General features: G+C 37.9%; 1 protein-coding gene across 4 annotated transcripts in view; it reads right to left on the reverse strand.

Moving 5' to 3' along the window:
• The window catches only part of RNF38 (ring finger protein 38), a gene marked incomplete at its 5' end in the record, with an annotated part of 113,148 nt that overhangs the window by 26,168 nt on the left and 64,798 nt on the right, over positions 1-22,182 (reverse strand). For 3 of the 4 annotated variants that reach the window (XM_083883596.1, XM_083883597.1, XM_083883598.1), the window contains 2 exons: positions 2,502-2,715; positions 7,620-7,813. In XM_083883596.1, the coding sequence (XP_083739722.1) occupies positions 2,502-2,715; positions 7,620-7,813 (408 nt within the window). The remainder of the gene's footprint in view (positions 1-2,501; positions 2,716-7,619; positions 7,814-22,182) is intronic. The other variant, XM_083883599.1, reaches the window with a different exon arrangement.

The following is a 22,182-nucleotide window of genomic DNA, read 5'->3' on the forward strand; positions in this document are numbered from 1 at the left end:
TTCCCTCAGGTTAATTCTTATGAAATAAGAATGTAGTAACTCCCACATAAAAGCTAATCTACAAGCAGCTCAAGAATTTTTTTTAGTTCTGAAGGGAGTGATTCGACATTAACTCAAGAGACTTGTATCAGTAAACACCAAAACAATTTTCCAGATTTTCTTTCTTCCGAAGAGACCATTCTCTTGATTCTCCTTCAGGCTAGCATTTAAGCTAAATTGCTAATGTAGGTAACAGAACAGCTAACTAGAAAGCTGAAAATGAAAAATTAACATTAAAAAAGGCAGCAAACCCTAACTATCCAGATTCATATTAGGAAACCATGTAACCCAATTTTCTAACTAGTGGTAATCCCTAAAATTTAATCATCAAACCAAAATCCAAAGGTATTCTGGACATAGAAACCACATGGGATGTTGATTTGTTTTTTCAAAATTTTGTTGTTGGTTTTGTTTTGTTAGCTTTTTTAACACTGAGCAATCTTTTAACACTTTTATGCTCTAATAAAAGTGAAAAGGCTTATGAATCAGGCAGCACAGATTAATAGAAAGTAATTATTTCGAAGCTCTCTCTCCCTTCATGATCAGCCAAAATAGAACCTTATTTAAAATGGAACAAGAACAGCTCCTCAAGAAAGTGAGAGTGAGTAAAGAGAGCTAAACTACCACACTGGTAGTGGACAGCCAGATAAAGAGACCAAAACAGAACACAGATCACTGAACACAGATTAAAATCTCAGCCTATGTATCAATAATGACAGAAACCAGTCTCAGGAAAGACACTGAACTTGAACTGCTTCTGGCTCTGCTACAAAAGCTGGGCATAATTGCAATGCTGTATGTAATAAAAAGATGACCTCTCCAAACGTTCATGTCCCTGAATTGAAAAGCAGCACCACTGAAGACCTCAGTTAGTCTGGAATACTGACATCTCACCAAAGGCAGTGTTTAGCATTGGGACTGAAAACTCCTCAGCCAGACTTGTCATGAGGTTATGACATAAAGCAAGAGCATTATCTGATCTCCAGCAGAATAACTGTCAAAAATTTAAGTTTGTGAGATTGCTGGAAGGGCGTTGGCTTCCATCCTTTCATTTGGTCCCAAATGCAAATAATTCCTTGCTGACAACTGCTCTGCACACACAGTATGACACACCAGTGCTATGCAGCTGCACTGAATGCAAACCAGCTTTTAAGCACAGATGTTACAGCTGCATTCGGTGCACATGCAGCTCCCAATGTGGACATCTTACATAGCCAGGTCTATTCATGGCTATGTAGCAACTAGTGTACTTGTGCTGTGGTCCGTTAATTTGGTAGACAACAACAATGGTTACCTCAACGGGATCACAGAATCATTTAGGCTGGAAAAGACCCATAAGTTCATCAAGTCCAACCATTAAACCAGCACTGCCATCTCTAAATCACGCCTGTAATTGCCACACCTATGTGTCTTTTAAATACCTCCAGGCATGGTGACTCCACCACTTCCCTGGGCAGCCAGTTCCAATACTTGACAATTCTTACAATATTTTTTCCTAATGTCCAACCTAAACTATACTTGTGCAATTTGGTGCAATTTCTTCTTGTACTGTTACTTGTAAAACCAGCTTACAACCTCCTTTCAGGCAGTTTTAGAGACTCCTCCTGGAGCCTCCTTTTTGCTCCAGGCTAAACACACCCAGCTCCCTTAGCTCTTCCTCATACGATCTGTGCTCCAGCCCCTCCACCAGTTCCACTGCCCTTCCAAGGACATGCTCCATTCAATGCAATTTCCTTCTTGTAGTGAAAGGCCCAAAACTTCTTTTACAGGTCCTCTGTTACAGAATTCTACACGAAGTGCTGTCAGAGAGGAATTAATTACTTTCTGGACCAACTACATATACTTTTTTCATATAATTTAAGGAGAAAGTGATTAGGCTTGTATATATTGTTATGTAACAAATAACAAATAATATAGTTATGGAACAAATGTATCATGAGTTCTGCTGATACATAGGCAACCAACTATAGGCACTGTGAATTCCATCTCTAAATAATACAGTTTAACTGTTTAATGACTCCAAAGCTAAGGTGAGGTATTTCATGTGAAAAAGAATGTATAATTAATAAGTATCGTATCACATATTTATCACAAGAAATTAATTACAAAGGCAAAATAACTGCATTTCGAAAGTTTGAGACAGAGACATAGAAAAATACGGCAATTCGTGCATGGACAAACTGTTAAACATAAATTGTTAAGCATCAGTTTTCTTTATTAAAAGTGTTAACTTTTTGTGGTTTTTTTTCACTGCCTACTGTAATGCTTCATACACATAATATTCAACAAAAACCACCACTCAGTAAGAAGTTAAATAGAATTTAGTGCTCTGTGACTTTCATTGTAAACTATGAGATGATGTGAACTATTTGGTGAGGAGAGAGATCTTGAAGATGGTGGGAAAACCCCCCCAAACCAAAACCCACTTGAACAGCTTTCTCTTTGTGCTCTAAAAACTTTACCTGATCATGAATGTCAACCATCACTGCATTCTGCTGTGGTGGGTGAGCAGCTGGGTGCAACATACGAGGAGATACATTCGGTGGGCGGAAGGCTCGAGGCTCTTCTATTGCTTGCTGCTGTCCATAGGAGAGATGGTGATAGTTTTCATCCTGGCTAATAGAATTATGTCTAGACAAACGATCTCTCCTTGTTCTCTGACGTCGAACAGGAGGACTGGAAATGCATTAAAAAAATCAGAGGTTATATTTAAAGGACATAAATCCTTAATAACTAAAACCTTAAGAGAATCAAATATCAAGCAATTTTAAAATGGGAAGATTTTACTAGAATGAGTTTATTAGTTTGGAATAGAACTTTTTACTGACAGAACTGCTAGAATCGCTACAAATGACACTTTTTTCAGTATGGAAATGCTTAACTGAGTATAGCTTAATGCTGTTAAGGAAACCAAGAGAAGAATGCCTATTCCCTTGTTAAAAAAATGACACTTGGATTGGCACAGAAGTGCTCAAAAGTCAAGATAGCAATCTTCATGACATTCCCATGCCTTTATCCTATCTAGGAAAAAAATCCTTCAATAAATGATCGCAGATTTCCCCAGGGTCTTTGTTTCAACCAAGTCACAGAATAATTACTCGCTTAGTGACAGCAGACAAAGCAGCAGACTTCTTTGAAGAAACAAATTAATTTTTCAACTCTCACATGCTCACTACATACTGAGCACATTCTAAAATTCTCTCCAGAAGACCCCAGGAAATTAAGATCGTGGTACTGTTTCTATTTCAGAATGGAGAATTTCTGTAGAAAAATTTAGACCAGAGCATACACCTCTTTTGAGCAACTGATCTACAGGTGTAGGGTTTGATTACGTATGCTTATATAGTTGTGTGTATGTTCTGAGCAGAGCTGTAACTACCTTGAGCCAAACTGCTAGAAACCATAGACTACTGGCTCAGGTTCAGCATTCAGAAAATGATGCACACAGATGTGATGAATTTATTATGAGAAGTCTTGAACAAGTCGCTTCTCATTTATTTGGAAGGGGAAAGCACTGAAAGCACAAAATGATCTTGCAGTACTTTCAGCACATGCACACCAATCTCCAAAAGACACACAAGTTACAGGTCCCAGAAGCAACAGCAAATTAAAGCTACATGGGGTGAAATGGTTCCCCATTTATGAAACAGGCCAAAGGACCCAAACTGCAGAGAAGAGACAAAAAAGATCTGTGATCATTTTTATAATATGTCCTCTCCAACACTACATGAAACACAACTTCTGCTATTACCAAATAAAAATCACATAAACCTGCAACCTGTTGGCAAATCCCAGATACTTCTCAGGATGAGTCCAATTTTCCTGCTGCATGAAACACATACTAGGGGTAAGTGAGACCACTTTACCAGCTACCCAGATGCTACTGTGAGCATATGATCCAACATCTCAAGCCAACCTTTTTCTACCCTACTTCGCAGAGATTTTATGACATTATTGCCTCTCTTTGAACTGAAACGAATGGTAATTCCCACAGGTCAGACAGAAGGCATAAGGCCAGGCTGTAACACAGCAAAAAAAACCCCAAACAAATTTAAAAATGTATAGCCACCATTATTTTTATAAACTACCATGGCAGAATATACAAGCTGTGTTTTCTTCAAACTACTGAGAACCTAAATTTAAGTTCTTACTGAAGTATTTAGTCTTAAATTCAGCTTTTTTTCCTGAAGTTTTTGCTGCACTCTGTATTACTAATATGATACAACTGCTATATTCTCCTTAGGTAAAATTGGCATATATGGTTTCTAATAATGGACCTAGTAATGCAGAAGATGTTCTACTGTTTGGAGACCTGTTTCAGATTGTTTTAAATTTGCTATTTCCTGCTATGAAACAGAGATGGTTTGAACACTTTAATATAAAAATGGCTGTGTGAGGATTTTTCTTCAGAAAAGCTCAAAAAATAGAGGAAAGATACAAAAGACAGCACCAGTGCTTCAGAAGAACAGAAATTCTCTTAACTGCCACCAGCACTTAGACAAAGAAGTTTTTAGACAAGTCTTGCCTCTGTCTTGGTTAAAATGCCTGGTTTTACTTTTCTATGAACCCAGAATTATGAAAAAGCCAACAAAGGCTAGCAAAACTTCTGGAGCGTCTTTTTAAATGAATGAAGAAGTATCATTCTCTGGTAAAAAGCAAAGCCAGATTTTTCCTGTGTAGAATTATAAATATACTATCTTTTCAGTCAGCAAAATTCAGAGCATCTGGATACACAGCTTTATCAGCTTTTGAATTATTCGAAATTACTTCAGAATAATTGTCAAGACATGGTTCTAAACTATTATTGAACTTCAGTAATGAACTTGTGCTTAAGGTCTTTGAAAATAGCCACAAAAAATCCTCTGTTACTACATGCACAATGTAAGTATGATAAATGCCAGGTTAAAACAAAAAGACAGGATGAAAGTGGTGAAAAAATTGCAGGAATTCCTATCCTGAGGTAGGAACAGCAATCAAAAGGTATCCATAATGGCACAGTTAGTATGTGCAGATCTCAGTATTTCTAACAAGGGTGATTTCTTCGCAGTAAGACATTCTTGAATCCCTTTAGTTCAGAATTACACTCAAGACAAGGCAGAAAGGAAGCACAGATGAAAGGTAAGGCACAGCAATGGCACAGATCCCCCCATTTCACAATGACTGATAAATTGGAATGGCCGTGTCTGTTTCTGACAGGCATGCATCATGCTTTTAACATTCATAACTTATCTGTACTATATATAAATATCTAGACAAAAATAATCTTTCTGCAAATTCACCAGACCAGAAGGCTATCTTTATTAATCCAACATTTATTTGCTTACAGGGAATCAGAATTTAAAAACCTACCAAATTAGGGCACACTTGTGTTAGGCACAGTACAAAAATCACTGATACCAAGCGGTAAAATTGAAACAGTAAGGCAGGTAATGAAAAAAAAAAAAATCCAGGTTATAAAAAAACCCAAGAGAGGCTGTCCTGACTAACAGGATTCAACTGGAAGGATGAAAGAGTTAATGCTGATGACACTGGGGCAGTGATGTCCCCACCAGACACTTCAAAAGTCTTCCCTGCACTTGCCCTAGCCTGTTTCCTTGAGCTCAATGACCATTTGAAGCTGCAGTGCACCTTTTCTCTTATGTTAAGCTGAAAACCTGGACTCTGAAACCATTCTGCAATGAGAAAATAAAGCAGAGAAAACAAAGGATTTGCTTCAAAAGCATAGGCATAACCTCACCTAAAGCATTAATAACGGACACACTCATAATGATCTTAAGGAATCAAGCTTTTGATCCATGAGAATGGCTATTAGTTCTGGTATGACTCCAGAGCAACTCTTAAGACTCAGTAAGACTCCTGCAAAACAAGAAACATGTATGTATGGTTCTCCTAAAAATCCTGGTTCTAGAAGAAGAAACGAGGGGCAATGCTACTCTGGAACTGACCTGGAGCTAGCTCAACTGCAACACTGCACTCAAGTTAAAAAATGCCCTGACTCAAGTGTAGAGAAACAAAGTACAGACACATTCAAATGTCTCTGTTAGAGCAAAAACCTGTGTTATTACCCAGGAGCAGGGTGAGCTGACCCCAGAAAGAGTAATGTTTGCATCCATAAAGCTGCAGCCACCCTAACAGCTTCTGTTAGACTCAAGAAGGCTTTGCAATGAGGTGTCTCCCTGTTTGCAAATGGCTTACTTGAAAAAGCCACAAACTACTACCCTGGTAGCACTCAACCGCATCTGAATGTCAAGACACTTGTCCCATGCACATTCACCCCTTACACATTTCCATTCTTATCCTCCATGCCACAGTATATGCAAACTGTCTAGATTCTGCTAACCTAGCATTTAGCTTGTTAAGCACACTGTTTAACTCTGCAGATGTTAATGACCACTGCAAAGTAATTTGTGTAAGCTGACTGGACACCAAACAAAAATTACCAAATGCACATATTCTAGGCATCTCAGTTCAAACCATTTGAGATCAAGATCACTTTGTGGGCCAAATACCCCTAACAGAGCATCCTTGTACCAAATTATATGAAAGGTCTGATCTTTTGTCTTCCTAAGTCTGACAAGCTGCACTGAGAGCTGCATACTTTACATGCCTCTCCGACCGAAAGATTTCAAATTCATGAAGTTGAAGCAAATACACAAAATTAGCATGCTCTAAACTCTTTGGCTTCAAAAACTACTGGCTGATTATAGTTGACAGATTTGATTTGTGGAATCTGAAAAAAACTAGCTAAATATATCTTAAGCCTAAAATTCATATTAAAGAAAAAGGATAGACACTTTTTTGTTTAGTACAAACCAAGCTAAAACATTTCTTAGCAGCAAACAGAAACAGTGTGTTTTAACTTGCATAAGATGACTCAGTATTTTTGGGGCAGAATGTGAGGCAATGAAAGCTTCTGTTTTGGATAATCTGTTTAACTACAATAGCAAAAAAATCCGTGGGTTTATGTTTTGCTAGACTATCATCCATCCAGGCCCCAGTTCCAGTCTCTCTCTTCCATAACCACTGGAACTTATTCCAAAATCTCTGCTTTGAGAAGTCACTGCACCACAAGGCAAAACCAATAGTAATGTAATTACCATTACATGTAAGTCACCCACCTCAGTCTGGCACTATGTTAACCTTCTCATTTCCTCAGCTGGTATCTCTCATCTTTATTTTGATTGGTTTTAAGTACAAAAATATTTGTGACTGTAATGAAAATGATGATATTACACAAGTAATTCATAATACTTTTAAAAGTACCCTGATGAGAAAGATTTTCCCTTGCACTTTACTACATACTTTTTGCCTCAATGCAGAATAACAGAGAATCAGATTCATAATAAAACATGTTTGGAGCACTTTTCCTCAAGCTGACTTTTCACATAAATTACAAGATGATGCACAAGCCTGAATTACTTCTAGTAACTTTTTAGTCACAGCTGCATTATCTTACAGCTCAAAAGAAATGTTAACATGTTTACCATGTGTAATGTAGTCAGTGCTGTCCAAAACACACCTTCCCTGAGCTAAAATTAGAAAGAGTAAAAACTCTTTTCCAAGCTGCACAGCTTGCTTACCTCCTCCTGTTTCGTGCCGGCGTGTTGCATCGTTCCCCTGAGAAGTGGTGTTGGCTGGGTCGAGCCAAGGAAGGCTGCCTGTTTGATGTCATCTCCCATGGTCGCATTGGCGGTGATGGGGCTGGTGATGCTGCTGAGTAGTCAAAGACGGAATGGGAAAGGCGTTGTCGCTTGGGACTAGGGCTGTCTTCGCTCTATGCCAGTGCAAAGAAAACCAAAACAAAACAAAAATAAAACCCACCTCCAGATGAGTGAATTACAATCCATACTTCAGTATTGCTTTGCACCTACCATTAGGAGTGACTCATTGAAGACTAAAGACTTAAACACCATGAAATTTAGCACCTGCAAGTATTCACCATTATAATGTGTTTATAAACACCGATTCCCTAACCTTGAAGAATTAGTACTCAAATTATACTTTAGCAGCACTAAAATATAAAAATTCCAACATCCATCCAAAATTAAAACTCTATCAGAAAAGAGTAATATAAAGAAAATACGGCATCACCTATTTTACATCCTCCTGCCTTAGCATTTACAGGCTACAGAAGCATGGGAAGATGTACAAACACAGTCTTCAAAGCAATGGAATCTGTACTAGGCAGTAAGCAGCTCTGCACAGAGCTTGCTCTCCTGCATTGCATCCCCTTCCTATCAGGTTTGTTACTTAGCTAATCAGACATTTGCTCTGTACTGCAGCCTATTTTAATTCTGCTAGCTCAGCACAGAGATGCTTTATCCTTCTAGTTATTCATGTAATGATAACTATTCACACACATAACCTGAAAAAGAAAAATCATCAATCTCTGGTTATGCCTGTCTACTTTATTAAAATTCCACAAGGCCTACACAGTGCCTGAAGTTTCCAGTACTAGTGATGTGAAGGTCATTCACCTTCAAGCAATGTTTTCCCAGTTAGTTATGAACACAACTACTTTTCACTGTGTGTCCATGCTACCAAACAATTTCATAGAGCTGTCGTTCTTCTCAGAAGTTCCCATCAATGCCTATGAAGCAAGCAGCAAATGCAATAAACATCCCTTCCTTCCACCCCACTATTCTGCCAAAATTAAAACACACCATGTGTTAATGGGCATGATAACAATTTTCTCTCTGAAAATAGAGAAAACTACACATCATACTTCAGAGATCACCAACTGAACAAATGAAAACTAAAAACACATGAACTACCACTGGAACCATCCTTGAGTCCAAGCATTATGAGAACTTCTCAGACAGAATTCCTAGTGCAAGCAAATTTGTAGTATTTAGTTGCCTGCCAGCTTGTCCAGTCACTCCACCACTTCCATTTCAGTCCACCACAGCACTACATAATTGGAAATTACATTTCCATTTAACTGCAGATAGCTGAAGCAGTGAAAATAACTTGTCTGCAACGACTCTGTGTTCCAGAACTGCTCCCTCCCCTTAGACTGTTAGAAGTCTCAATTCAGACTTAATTGTAGACGGGACTATGGACCTCTCTGGGCCCTTAGCTTCACAGGGGCATTTTATTTTCTGAACTCTATTAAGTTGCTCCTCGGTAGGTTTCCATCGACATACAGTTTGTACTCCAGTGTTCTTCTCAGTGCAAGGACACTCTTTTAAGAACCAGAAGTGCTGTCCAGGTGTTGAAGAAAAAAAAAAGGTATTTTTCCTCTGTTTGATTTGTGGCCATTTTTTACAAAATTTTAGAGTTTTTCAGTCTCTTGCTTTCACATACTTTAACACAGATTGTAGTTTTCCCCTACTGTATTTTGGCAGCTTCCTTAGGGAACCAGCCTGATAATGCATGCATCTCTGTTTGTTGCTCAATCTCTTCTGAACTCCTTAACCATCTGCACTTTAATTTTTTAGAGAAAAATAGGTCAAAAGGCAGGTATGCACCTGATGGTTCATGACAGTAGATGTCCAGGTAGAGGGTGATTCTTCCAGAAGGCTACTTGCCCTGAGAAGCTCAACACCAAAAAAACTGGAAGAGATAGCCAGTAAGTGCCTTGAGAGCACAGCTTCTATGAAAACACATATTTTATTAGATTTCAGACAACACTGCCAAAGAACAAACCTTAAAGGAACTGTGCTACAAGAGTCAGAGAAGGATGATTTGTGGCCCAATTTTTTACACCATGATGACTAAGCCTATTCAAAGACAAAGACAGGTAATGAAAATGCTGCTAAATTAGATATGCTGGAATTTTCTGAGTGCAAAAGAAAATGGAGGAAGGAAAAAGTGGATTTAGTGAAGTAGGCAGAAAAAAAAAAAAACAAACTCAAAAAAATACAATAACCACACCTGTCTAATACAATCTATATATGCCTTTGGCTGGAGATCTTCCACTGCTACTGTCTAATTTAAATGTGCCACCCTTCCTAAGCATTAACACTAATATATGCTGCCCCAGAAAAAGAAGTCTACTTAGGAAAAAGAATTCTTCTAATATTATTATTATTGTTTTCCTTTTGCATCAGGAGTGCACCATTTCAAAGACTGTAGAGATGCAAACTCCTAAGTAGTTTGCCTTCATCATCACTCCAGATTACTCTCATAGATATTTCAAATTCCGTAAGTGCTAACTGCCCTCTGCAGTCAGCAACAGTAATTTTACTCAGAACTGTTTCCCATTAGAAAGAAAATAAAGGTAAAATAATTTTTGGAACTACATGTACAGAGATTTGAAATGTAATTGGGTCTTCTTTTGTACTTAAAAAGAACGAACCTAAAGCTAAATTCAACTTATTTGCAAAGAGATGTTATTAAAAAAAACCCAATACAAACCTAATTAATTGGTGTCTTGTCTTAGTTTTCATTAAGAAACCAATTCTCATGTGGTAATTTTATCAAGATAATACTAGCACACAGGAAAGTACAAGGAGCTAATAAGAGACACATATCCTGTATAATCTTGTTTTCATGTTATTTTCAATCAGCATGTGGAATAACTATATGCTGACAGTATGTTTTTTCAGTCTACATTATTATTAGTCATTAAGTTCAGTAGTTTATTCATGGAACATGATACTTTCCACAATGACAGGAGCTCTCCAAATTTCAAATCACTCTTACTGTTTCTTGTTAGTACTCAAAATATTATCTGGGACTACTGCTACTTTTCCCAGCCATGTGCTATGTATTTTTCTCATGTCAACACACAAGAACAGACTGGATGGCAGCCATCAAAAACAGTCTACCTAGCTTTTAACCAACAAGATAAATCCACTGCCCTTCTTTAAAAAATACTGAACCAAAAGAGCAGGATGAACAGGAACAGAGATTGCTTCCTATTTAAAGGAAGCAGTATCAGAACAAAGTTACTAGTTACATCAGATTGTTACTAGTAAAAGAAGCAGCATATGTCAGGCCACTAAAACCTAGAATCTCGTCCCTAGAAGTCAGCACTCCACTGACATCCCCAAAAGTTATCATTTTGTTGGCACACCTAGTATAGTTTTGTCTCATTCTCATCTGTGTAACTCCATAAACTCTCCTAAGTATAATGGTAATAAAGGTGAACCAAGAGTATGTCTCTTTGTAAAACATGTTAGAAGTGTTTGTTCTATTTCTGTATATGTTTCTTGCAGTAATGGTTCATCTGAAAGCTCTTCCATTTTATTTGGGAAAAACTAGATATTTTCACCAAGACAACATCTTTTGAGGTGTGTCTTTTTCGCTGTCCTTTTCCAGTAAAATTATAAATACTGCAGCCACACACTGATTATTAACCATCACAGAAGAGTATTATTACCAAAGCAATTCCTGCAAATATCTGAAAATCACCTTCCTCTCCAACTCCCTGTATGTTTCCATGTAATGGTCCTGTGAAAAACAAGAAACTTTATTTCTTTCCTTTCCATACTCTACATCTCAAATCCAGAGAATAAACTACATCTATCATGTAGCCCACAAAAGACCTGTATTTTAGAAGTAATTAATACTTCAGGGGTATTCTCATGCCTATCCCATAGAAGGCTTTACACAAGGACAATCTGATGGGTATACCCTATAAAACCCGACCAGGCTGACCAGAAATCATCAGCTGCATGTTTTCTTTTCATGAATGCATATTGAAAAGGAGATTATATTTCCCCATGATAGAAGTAAACATCAACATTTATAATAATTTTCAAATTTAACTATAGGCTTCTAATGGGTTAATAAGCTGAGTACTCTGCATACCCTATCTGCTCCAACAATTCTAACAACTGTAATTTGAATTACATTTCAACATTTCTCTTAGTCTGATCTACCTACAATAACAGTAAACTCTTGGGCTGAACAGACAGTTACATCCAAATGCACTGGTTTATTCATAATCCAAGACCAACTTAAGCATAAGTACATTTTTTGGCCTAGGTCGAGTAAGCTCTGGAAGAGCTGTGCCCCACAACCCAAAAGCCAAGGGAAATCATCTATGTGATGAAGCCATTGCAGCCAAGATGGCTTTGTAAGCATTACTGTCTCCTTCCATCTCTCCCACAGAAAGCAGCAGTGGCAGAAGTTTAACTTAAGTGTAGCTTTACAAGGTAGAGTTTACAAGCTCACACAACTCCCCTGCAGCTGGCACTACAGTCCGTAGTCTGTAGGAAACCAACAAAATAATTCAGATAGCTACAGCCCCTCCAGCTCCTGCCACCAAAAGTCTCACTCATTTCCACTACTGGCACTGCAAAACTAGCTGGTGCCAACAACCCAGGTTGCTGCCCTCGTTTCTAGTCAAGCTGGTCTCACCTAGCCCCTGTAGCACTCACACACATGGTATAAAAAGTGGAATTACATAGAGAGGCAAGGCAGTTAAGAAAAGACCTAATAAAAAAGGACAGACTGCAGGGATCAGGCACAGGGCTCAGACAGACAAGTGTTAAGACTGGCCAGTTTACCTCTATCAGTCCTTTTTCTTTCTGGCCCAGTTTTGTCCCTTTCCCAACACTCTTCCCTTGCAAATCACCTTCTCAGATGGCATAGTTTCACTGACCTGCCCCAACATCCTGGAAACTCAGGTTTGCATCCTTATCAATCACAGAATCCTTGTCTGTGTGCACTTTTCTGATAGCTCATCTGTTGTGTGACAGATCAGGTTTTATTTCTTATCTTTGTCTCCATGAAGTTTGCTAGGCAGGTTTGCGTCTCTCTCCGTATCTTGTTTATGGCTTCCTCCTTTCCCTTATAATGCCACTTGATGAGGTCTAAAATCAAATAATCTCACTGAAATAAACATTCCTATATTCCACGTGCCCTCTTCAATTAGTGACTGATTAGGTTACGTCCTTTTATCTGCCTCCCTTATTTTTTGGTTAAACAGATTTGTGCCTTAAAATGTTCCTGTTTATTACTTCTTTTTTTTTTATCCCCTTATGACACTCAGACGTTCCTTGACCAGACACAACTTACATGAGCTGATGGTCTCTGCTTCCACTCACAGATCACAAAACTCTCCTAGAAACAATACAGAGCACAATTGTAACCACTCTGTCCATCCAGGAAGATTACTTCTGAAAACAGTAAAAACTAAGAAGAATATGGGAATAAACAACATATTTGTTGTTTATATGTCCACCTTGCTATAAACAAGAATATTTAATGAAAAGGCAAAGGGTTGGTGTAGAGGGTGAGAAGAATTTGTTATGGTAAATCAGGAAGGTTTGTCTCTTCCATCCGGGTATGTAAAGTCCAAAGGACATTTTATCTTCTTGCCACGATAAACCAGGATAGTTCACACACCCCCATCTGTATGCGCTTTAGCAGCAGTGCACATGACAGAGGCCAGCTGCAGATCCTGGAATCCAGGCAGCAGCATCTGCACTGCATCAGTCAGTTCCCTAATGAGCAAAACAGGACACTGCATATATATTGCATGTTAACAACCACAGGTTTTATCATCCTTCCCTGTTGTGCTTTCCCTTGAGCTTCACTGCTGATCAGGGTCCCATTTGATTAACATTGGTGTCCCAGAGCTCCCACATTGATAACTCTCAGTTCTCATGAAATCCAAAGCTTTCACATGCTCATTGCCCTGCCTTATTCCTGGGGGAACCACATCTACATTTTGTGTAGCAGTGAGGGAAAAAAATGGAACTAAAAAACCCACCAGGACGAAAAAAGTGGCATCATATTAACTTGTAAGCTGAGAGATGAAAAGATCTTGAGGACCATGAAGTTTGACACTTCCTTTAAATATATTCTTAAAATTCTAGCTTTAAATAAAACCAGAAAGGAGCTACCATAAGAGGCAACTATCAGACAGTAAATTAAAAGCCCTGTGCCACAAGTGACAAAAAGTAACAGATTTTATGAACAAGTGGACTACTTCCAGGCCTAACTGATGTGCTTTTTTCAAGACAAAATAAACAAGGATTATCCAGTTGGACTCAAAGCTGCATGACAAAGGACCTGTCCATGTCTAAAGATTTGCCAGCAGAATCATACTCTAATGACACATATCTTTCACTGGCAAAAGCTCTTTAGAGGAACTTAAGCTGACACCAGAATAAGAATCTTTTGCTACTATAATTGGATTTGCCCAAAGAATTTTGCTGGCTTAGCTGCCTGCACTGGCCAACATAGTGATATTTTTCATCCTACCAACTGTGCGCCAGTCCAACTAGAGCATGTAACACTGCTTGTTCAACTTCTGCAAGCTAAGCAGGATTCAGAACCTTTGTTTCAACTCACTACCATTTACATAATTGTTATACCTCTTTTCATGAATAAGGGAACATCTTAGAAGAGATGAAGAGAACAGATACAGTGACTTTGCTAGTTAAAAACTGCAAACTGTTAACAGCTGTTGATGATGAGCATTATCTTGGTATAACACAGTCATAAAGTCAAGGTAAATGGATACATGGTGAGAAAATAAAAATCCTAATATTGATGTCCACACCCAGCATCCTCCAGGCACTGGATATAAATCCTAGAATGTAAATAATGCTTCATGGGTTTAAAAAAAAAAATATCAAATTTTAAAACTACTCTATCAATAATATTCAGAGACTTTTTTTTCTAGCCAAGCTTTGATTTCAGAGTTGTAACCAGGACACAACTTGGAAACGTGGCTGTCTGGGCACATCGCAGACAATTTCCTTATGAAGGAACAGTTAGGGAAATATGAATTTGGTCTAATAAAAAATTGGCAAAGAAACATAGACCTTCCCCAATCTGCAAACTGTTTCAATAAACAGTTTGGAGATAATATAAGAGTTCAATTAGCAGGTGACTGAACAGAAGCCCCAAATGAGCCAGTTCTTTCAAAAGTCCTAGGAGATAGCATCTGGAGTACTGTGTGCAGTTATGGGCTCCCCACCACAAGAGAAACACTGACATGCTGGAGAGTCCAATAAAGGGTCGCAGAGAGGATGAAGCACCTCCTGTGTAAAAAAAGACTGAGACAGCCTTGGACTGACTGATCAGCCTAGGGAAGAGAAGCCTCAGAGCTATCTCATCAGTGAGACACTGAAGGCTCCATCTGAACACGACTAACACTTCTTTACTCTGGAGAGTGATTGTGCACTGGCACAAGTTTCATGGAGGCTGAGGAGCCTCTCTCCTTGGATTACCTCAAAAGCCATGGTCCTTGGCACTTAGCTCTACCTAGTCCTGTTTCAGTAGGAGAGCTGGGCCAGATGACTTCAGAAGTCCCTTCCAACTTCAGCCACTGTGATTCTGCAGCTGAATTTTCATGTAACGCTAAACACAAAATCTTTTGAAGCTTTTTTCCTGTGAAAGAACAAAGTGCAACTCAAATAGGACTTCCGGGTACTTCAAGAAGTACCCTTGAGACACAAAGTATCCCTGTGAGTATCTACAGCTCCCCACTGAACATCCAATACATCTGAGTATTCAAAAAAGATAATTTCTGTCTGCACTTCAGAACTTTTTTCTTGATTTTTTTTTCTTAATTCTTACACTGTCAAGAATTAAGAAAATCAACCTGTAATTAATACTTGGGATGAAAATTCCACAGAGAACAAAAACCAGTAAGTATGACACTAACAGTTTCTTATAGCCACAGGAAAAAAAAGGCAGTTAAAAAAAACCTCACCTTCCTGGCGACATCTCTGTTATGAAGAAAGTATTTAAATTCACACAGAATAGTGCTTAGCAAGGCACATAATTCTGAAAACAAACCTACAATATTTTCTTTAACTTGCTTTTGAAATACAATCACATGGCAAGAAGAAAACTAGCCACTACATCTTAAGATGGAAACCACTGTTTAATAGCCATGTCAGGTTGCTGGTACAAAATTCTGTAGCAGCTATATATACATACATCAGGTTTCCTAGTAATTTATGTGAATTAAAGAGTCCTTCTGACAGCGGAATAGCAGAACTTTCCACAATTTAGTAAAAGAAACATAATTTGTAAAATAAGAGCAACATTACCAGACATGGTAAAAAGAAGATGCAAGTTCATCTCATTTTTTTGTCTTTCAACACTATGATGGTATATCTCAATTACGTGGCTTATATCAATTATAGCTGTAACTGCAGCTAACAACTGTACCAAGAACATGCCCCAGTAATCTTTCTGGCCATCCGTAATTCACTCTTGGCAACAGGATTAATTTATTATTTACTGACAGTGGGCAAAAAAGCCAGCTTGTCCTTCAGCAATCAGAACTGACAATGAATCCTCTATGCAACGCTTATCTGTAAAAACCTGAGGCATGCAATAGCAAATCACACAGCAATAGTACAGAACTGTTTCAAAAAAACCAGGTGATTGCAAGAAAGGCCAAAATAAGAGAATTCTTGCCAAAGCCCTAGGAGAAAGCATCTAGTGTGCAGTTTTGGGCTCCTATTACAAAAGAAACACTGACATACTGGACAGTCCAATAAAGACTTGCTTTACTTATGCCCAAAAGACCATTAATAAGCTGAATATTTAATTTGTTGCTTATTCTACATCAGATTGACATTTCTGTTTTTCCAATGTTTTCTCTGCATCAGTTTCTTCTCTGAAATGCATTTCTCACTTAACTGGATGTTTAGGATACACAAAAAATAACATTAGGAGACAGCTACATCTGAAACTGCTGAAGTTTCACACAGTAATTACTTTAAACAGTCCTAAGAATTTGATTATTAGATATCAATTTCTCATTCCAAACACTGGAATACTACTTTGCTGTGCATGAATTTAAATTGCACAAAAACACTAGAAAAACGTAAAAATATTAGCATCATATTTAGCACTGCAGGACTCAACAGCATTAAAAAAAAAAGAAGATAATTGTTTTAATAAGACTACATGTTTCTTATTTTCAAGCTCTACTGTTCATACAAGATGGACAGTAAAATCCATTTCTTGCAACTCCTTTTCTAATACTGAAGCAGGTTTAAGAACCAAGGCAGCACACAACCATCTCAAAGTTCTTCAAATGGAATTTTATTAGTATTTGCTGCTGCTTACAGTACTTGCTGCATGCAAACAAACCTTTGAAATATGAACAGGTCTTGCAACCATTTTTTGCAGGAATGAATCAAAGCACTTTAAATACTCCAAACACAAAGATGTTAGCAAGTCTTTATTTTTGTATCACATCATTGTATTTTTTGTGAAAGGAAATCTTTAACTCAATCCAAAACCACCAATCAAATGTCATGATCTTTCTATCAAAAAAAAATCCAGTTTCTGGAAAAATATTAATTTCACCTTAAAATTCCAATTTATGGTCTCAGTTTTCAATTCAACTTTGTCAGTGGTATGTGTGATAGAAAATGGAAAAAACCTGAGCTATTTCTGCAGATGTTCCCTGTAATTACTATGTAGTGTGATAGCAAACATTTCAAGCTTTCTCAAAACTGAAAATTGAAAGAGTTATGCAACAATCAGTAGTGGTATCCAAAAAGATTTAAAAAAATATTTTCCATTGATAATTTTCTATCAGTCAATCTCCAAAATGTCTACCAAGATCTGAGGTAAAATGTCCACGTTTTGCCATCTGTACCACCTTACACATTATAGAAAGTGTCATTTTAGGTGATGGTGTTAAAAGCTATCTCTGGGCCTTCACAGAGTCCTGATTCTCTCTTTCCTATGTAAACAGAAGACAATTTTTTAATTAAAATCACATAATGATAGAAAGAGAACTCATTTTCCTATATACAAAGCTGAAACACACTAAATTTTGCACGTGTACCATTAGAATGTATTCATTATTGTAAAAAAATTTCTTTAAGTATCATAAAATGTGCTGAAATTGACATACTTAAAATGATGCCAGGGCAAGAGTGAAGTGGGGAAACCAAGACAAGGGGTTCAGGCATAGGCACATCTGAAAAAGATCATGTTTTCAATTTTAAAAACAATTCTGCTCTTTCTGCTTTGATGGGGTAAGGGCTCTGAAGAGAATCTGGGTCAAAATTGCTTCACAGCAAGGTCTATTCTACACATGGTTTGCATATTCAGTGTGTATTCACTAATAATTTTGCCATTTAGGCACGTGAAACCAACAACACAGGTACCCCGTGAAGACAGCGTAATTAGGATATTCGTTATGAGTAAAAATCAAAATTACAATCTTTCCACTTTAATATTTTTCCCCTCTATTAAACTACACATATATAGATGCACACAGGTATGCAAACACATATATGAAACACACCATATGTAAATGGACAAGCTATCACTTGAGCACTGAAGACCGAAATCTTTTAGTTGTGTCAACTGACGTTATGTTGACAGTATTTGCTGACAAATCATCAAAAGAACATCCAAACATTTACATCAATAAAAATGTGACTCACACTAATATAATTGATGTCCCCAATAGGCACAAGGACAAGTCAGCATTTGAAATCTGTTCCTAGTGAGAGGACTACTGGCATAATAACTAGACCTCTATTACAGTAACACATATTCATACTCGGGTGCCTTCACAGTTGTTGCCTGTCATCACAATACTTCCATCACAAAAGATGGAAGTATCTGGTCAGCACACCATACTGTTAAAAATTTCTGTGTGTAATGTAGTTTTACGTCTTCGCAGTTGATACCACGATTTTCTCTCTACATTGCTTCAGCCTCTCTGTATTGCTAGAAATTCGAAGCCCCAACAAATACCCTTCATCCATTTCAGGAACTACACAATGAATCCATAAAAACCTACATACCTACTCACCCGGTCAGTACAACCAAACTGTCATGTTAACAACAGAATGCTCTTCAATATACTCGCACTGGTATTAATGAAAAAAAACCCCAAAAAAACCCAACAAAAACAAAACAAAACAAAAAAACCAAGAGAAGCAAGTCTTAAAAGATACAGCTTAAAAGAGTTTTATTTAAACACAGGCTTGAAAATTCAAACATCAAGATACTTAATTCTAAGAATAAGGCACTCTAAGGTCTACCTTTTTCAATTTCCTTCTTCTCTGGGGAGATACCACTGAATGAGGGAGAAAACACATCCCAAATGACCACAGTAAAACTGCAATCCTTGTCCTTAACTCTCACAGCAGCCTCCAACACCAAGCAGGGCTTCTCTCACCCTGTGCACCAGTTCTGTTCTTCTATTTATGATACTTCATTTATTCTTTCCTTATTCTACAGAATTTTCCACATAAAAGCAAATTTTCACAGGTGAAGTAAACACCAAGGCTTTACTCTGCCTTTCACACAGTTCAGGACAAGTAAACTCTTCATCACCTATGGCTGGACACAGTGGGTCACCAAGCATGATGTTATGATTGGCATTTTGTTGAACTATTTTTTTAAAAAATGAATTTATTTACACTACAGAACTATCCTTAAAAACAGCACAATCTAGGACTCCAGGTCATGGCTGTTCATGAGAAATGCCCTCTTTCCTTGGTAAAGAACTGGCTGAATGGCCAGCAGGAGCAGGGCAGGGATTGTCCCTCCATACTCAGCAGTGGCGAGGCCACACCTTGAGTCCTGCATCCATTTCCAGGCCCCTCACAAGAAGAAGGACACTATGGCGCTGGAACAAACATGGTGGGTTTGGAGCATGAGCCTTGTGGGAAGCTGAAGGAGCTGGGATTGTTTAACCTGGAGGAAAAGAGACTCAGGAGACCTTGTCTCTCTCAACAGCTACCTGAAAAAAAGGCAAGGTGGGAGTTGATCTGTATTCAAGTGATAGGACAAGAAGAAATGACCTCAGTTTGGACCACAGATGGTTTAAATCAGGTATTAGGAAAATTTTCTTCACCGAAAGGATCATGAAGCATTGTAACAGGCTTCCAACTGCTTAGATGAGTCACCATCTCTGGAGGTAACAAGAGATGTACAGACACAGGTTAGTCATTTAGTGCCAGACTTGACAGTAGGAGGTCAGTGGCTGGAACTGATGATCTTATGGGTCTCTTTCAACCTAAATGATTCTACTCTTTTCAAAGCTCATCCTATTTAGACTATGTGCTACATATTAAAGACTACTTGATTTAAATATACACACATCATTTAGTTTTTATTAACAGCTTGGATAAATTAGAAAGAGTTGCTTTAAAAAGCTTAGTGAAAAAAATGTTCTTCTCTACAGCTGGGATTTGAGAACACCTTTACCATTAGCAGCTTGCAGAACTTTCTTCTTTACATGTGTCAGATTCAATACAGACACTGTAAATACATTAACTACTGCAGCAGTGGGTGGTTCCTTTGCCCCTACAAAACACAGATTAGGAGGCTGTCATCAAACAGGTCATGTAATGGGTAAAGAACTCACTCCTCAATGTGAGTGACAAATTTGAGATGACAAAACCAAGAAAGATTGACATTTTCTGCTAAATTAACTAAAATAAGGAATATATGACACAACACTGCAGGTCCTCAGCTTCAAAAAATAGCCTCTACTTTTCTAGATCTTTTCATTTACTTTAGAAAATAAGGTTAGTCTCACATAAAGTCAAAGGAAGGTCAATAGAAAACAAACCACATGATACACATTAGATGATATGCAAAGGAACACATGCCTCGCTCCCCCAAACACACTCAAATAAGCACAATTTGCTGACTCATTTCTTAAACCTTATCTCACACCTTTTATCAGGAGAAAAAAAGAGACACTAAGAACTTAAATCATGTAAGAAATCTGGTGAGATGTGTCCTTCTTTAAAACATTCTCAAGCCCTGCCTAATGTGGAACAAAACAACAGATGCACAAAAACATTCACCTATAGAAAGCAGAGCCAAAGAATACAAATACTATACTAGTACTTGAATTTGAGAAAAAGTGTTCTGGCTGTTCTCTGATACAGTAAGGAAATTAAATAAAGAGGAAAAAAGCATCACATATGATCTCTAATCTATGCTCAGGAGAGCTTCACATACAAAATGGCTAAATGCCTATTGGTCTTACCAGGTCCTTCGTGCCCATATCTCAGTGTTTTTCCCAATTCCATACTCATCCACTTGGAACTTATAAGTCTTTACAAGTTCCTTCCAGAATACAAATTGAAATTAATTTTCTAGTCTTTTATGTATCCCATCTCTCGATTTCCCATCTTGCTTTATATTCACTTCTGGTATTTTCCCAAGACACAAACACAGAAGACTGATCAAAACTGTCTCCCTTCCATACTTGCTAACAAAATAGTCTTACATCTTTTTGCAAGAGAATAATTTCCAAGAATCAGATTTTGAAAATACAGCTCATCAAAAATATTCATCACATCACAAATGTGGTTTAAAGAATAGTCCCCACACAGGCCGTCTAAAGAACCTGAATAAGGAAGAAAAGTCCTATTTTTTTGTCTAGAAAGCAATCTCTTAAAGCTTTCAGTAGACTGCTAGACAGAGCATCTGTTCAGCAGCATCATAAATTGTGCCATGAATGTTCACATCCCTTCTCACACAATTTACTGTTACTGCAGTGTGACCAAAAACGAAAAACAAAAACAACAAAACACCACTTCCATCAGAAATTAACAAAGCTAGCAAAGACAGACCATAAGGCTAAGGTAAGAGGTTCTGTAGAGAGAATGGAACTGACTTAATGAAATTTCTGAGTTTTTCTAGGACAGAAGTCTTCACAGATTTTGCAACAGGAACAAAAGACTGCAAGACTGATAAGATGAAAGAGCTACCTCCAGAAAGTCAGCCAAGTACAGCCTATGTAGTGGTACTCACATGAAGCACTAGGCATTTTTGTAGTACCTGAGGGAGTAGTGGGAAATACAAACAAAGCAAAGTTATTGAAAATAAACAAGAAAATAAAAAATTCTGAGACAGCAAACCTGGAATGTATTTACTGAGAACCAGGAACTGCAGACACTAAAGAAAGATTATCCCTATTTTCCTGAAAGGAGAAAAGCAAAGCAATCCGTCTTTCTACTGCTACAATGCCAACAGAAGACACTATGCAAGTCAGATCTATGCTGTTTACCTACTTTTCTACTTTCTAGGTGAGGTACAGTTCGAGTGCAATCCAGACAAACTGGCTGGAAGGAAAACAGCAAAACACTCAAGGTGTAAAAGGGCTTCCTTTCTCTCTTTACCCTTCCCACTGCTCTTAAAAGAGCTGATGTTAGTAGCCACTGCTATTAAAGGCCAAACCCAGCACCAGTTTTCAATGTTCTGACAAACACGCATCAGTAGAGGGCA

Source organism: Zosterops lateralis (genome assembly GCF_965231275.1).
Source record: "Zosterops lateralis genome assembly, chromosome: Z".
Taxonomy (NCBI): Eukaryota; Metazoa; Chordata; class Aves; order Passeriformes; family Zosteropidae; genus Zosterops; species Zosterops lateralis.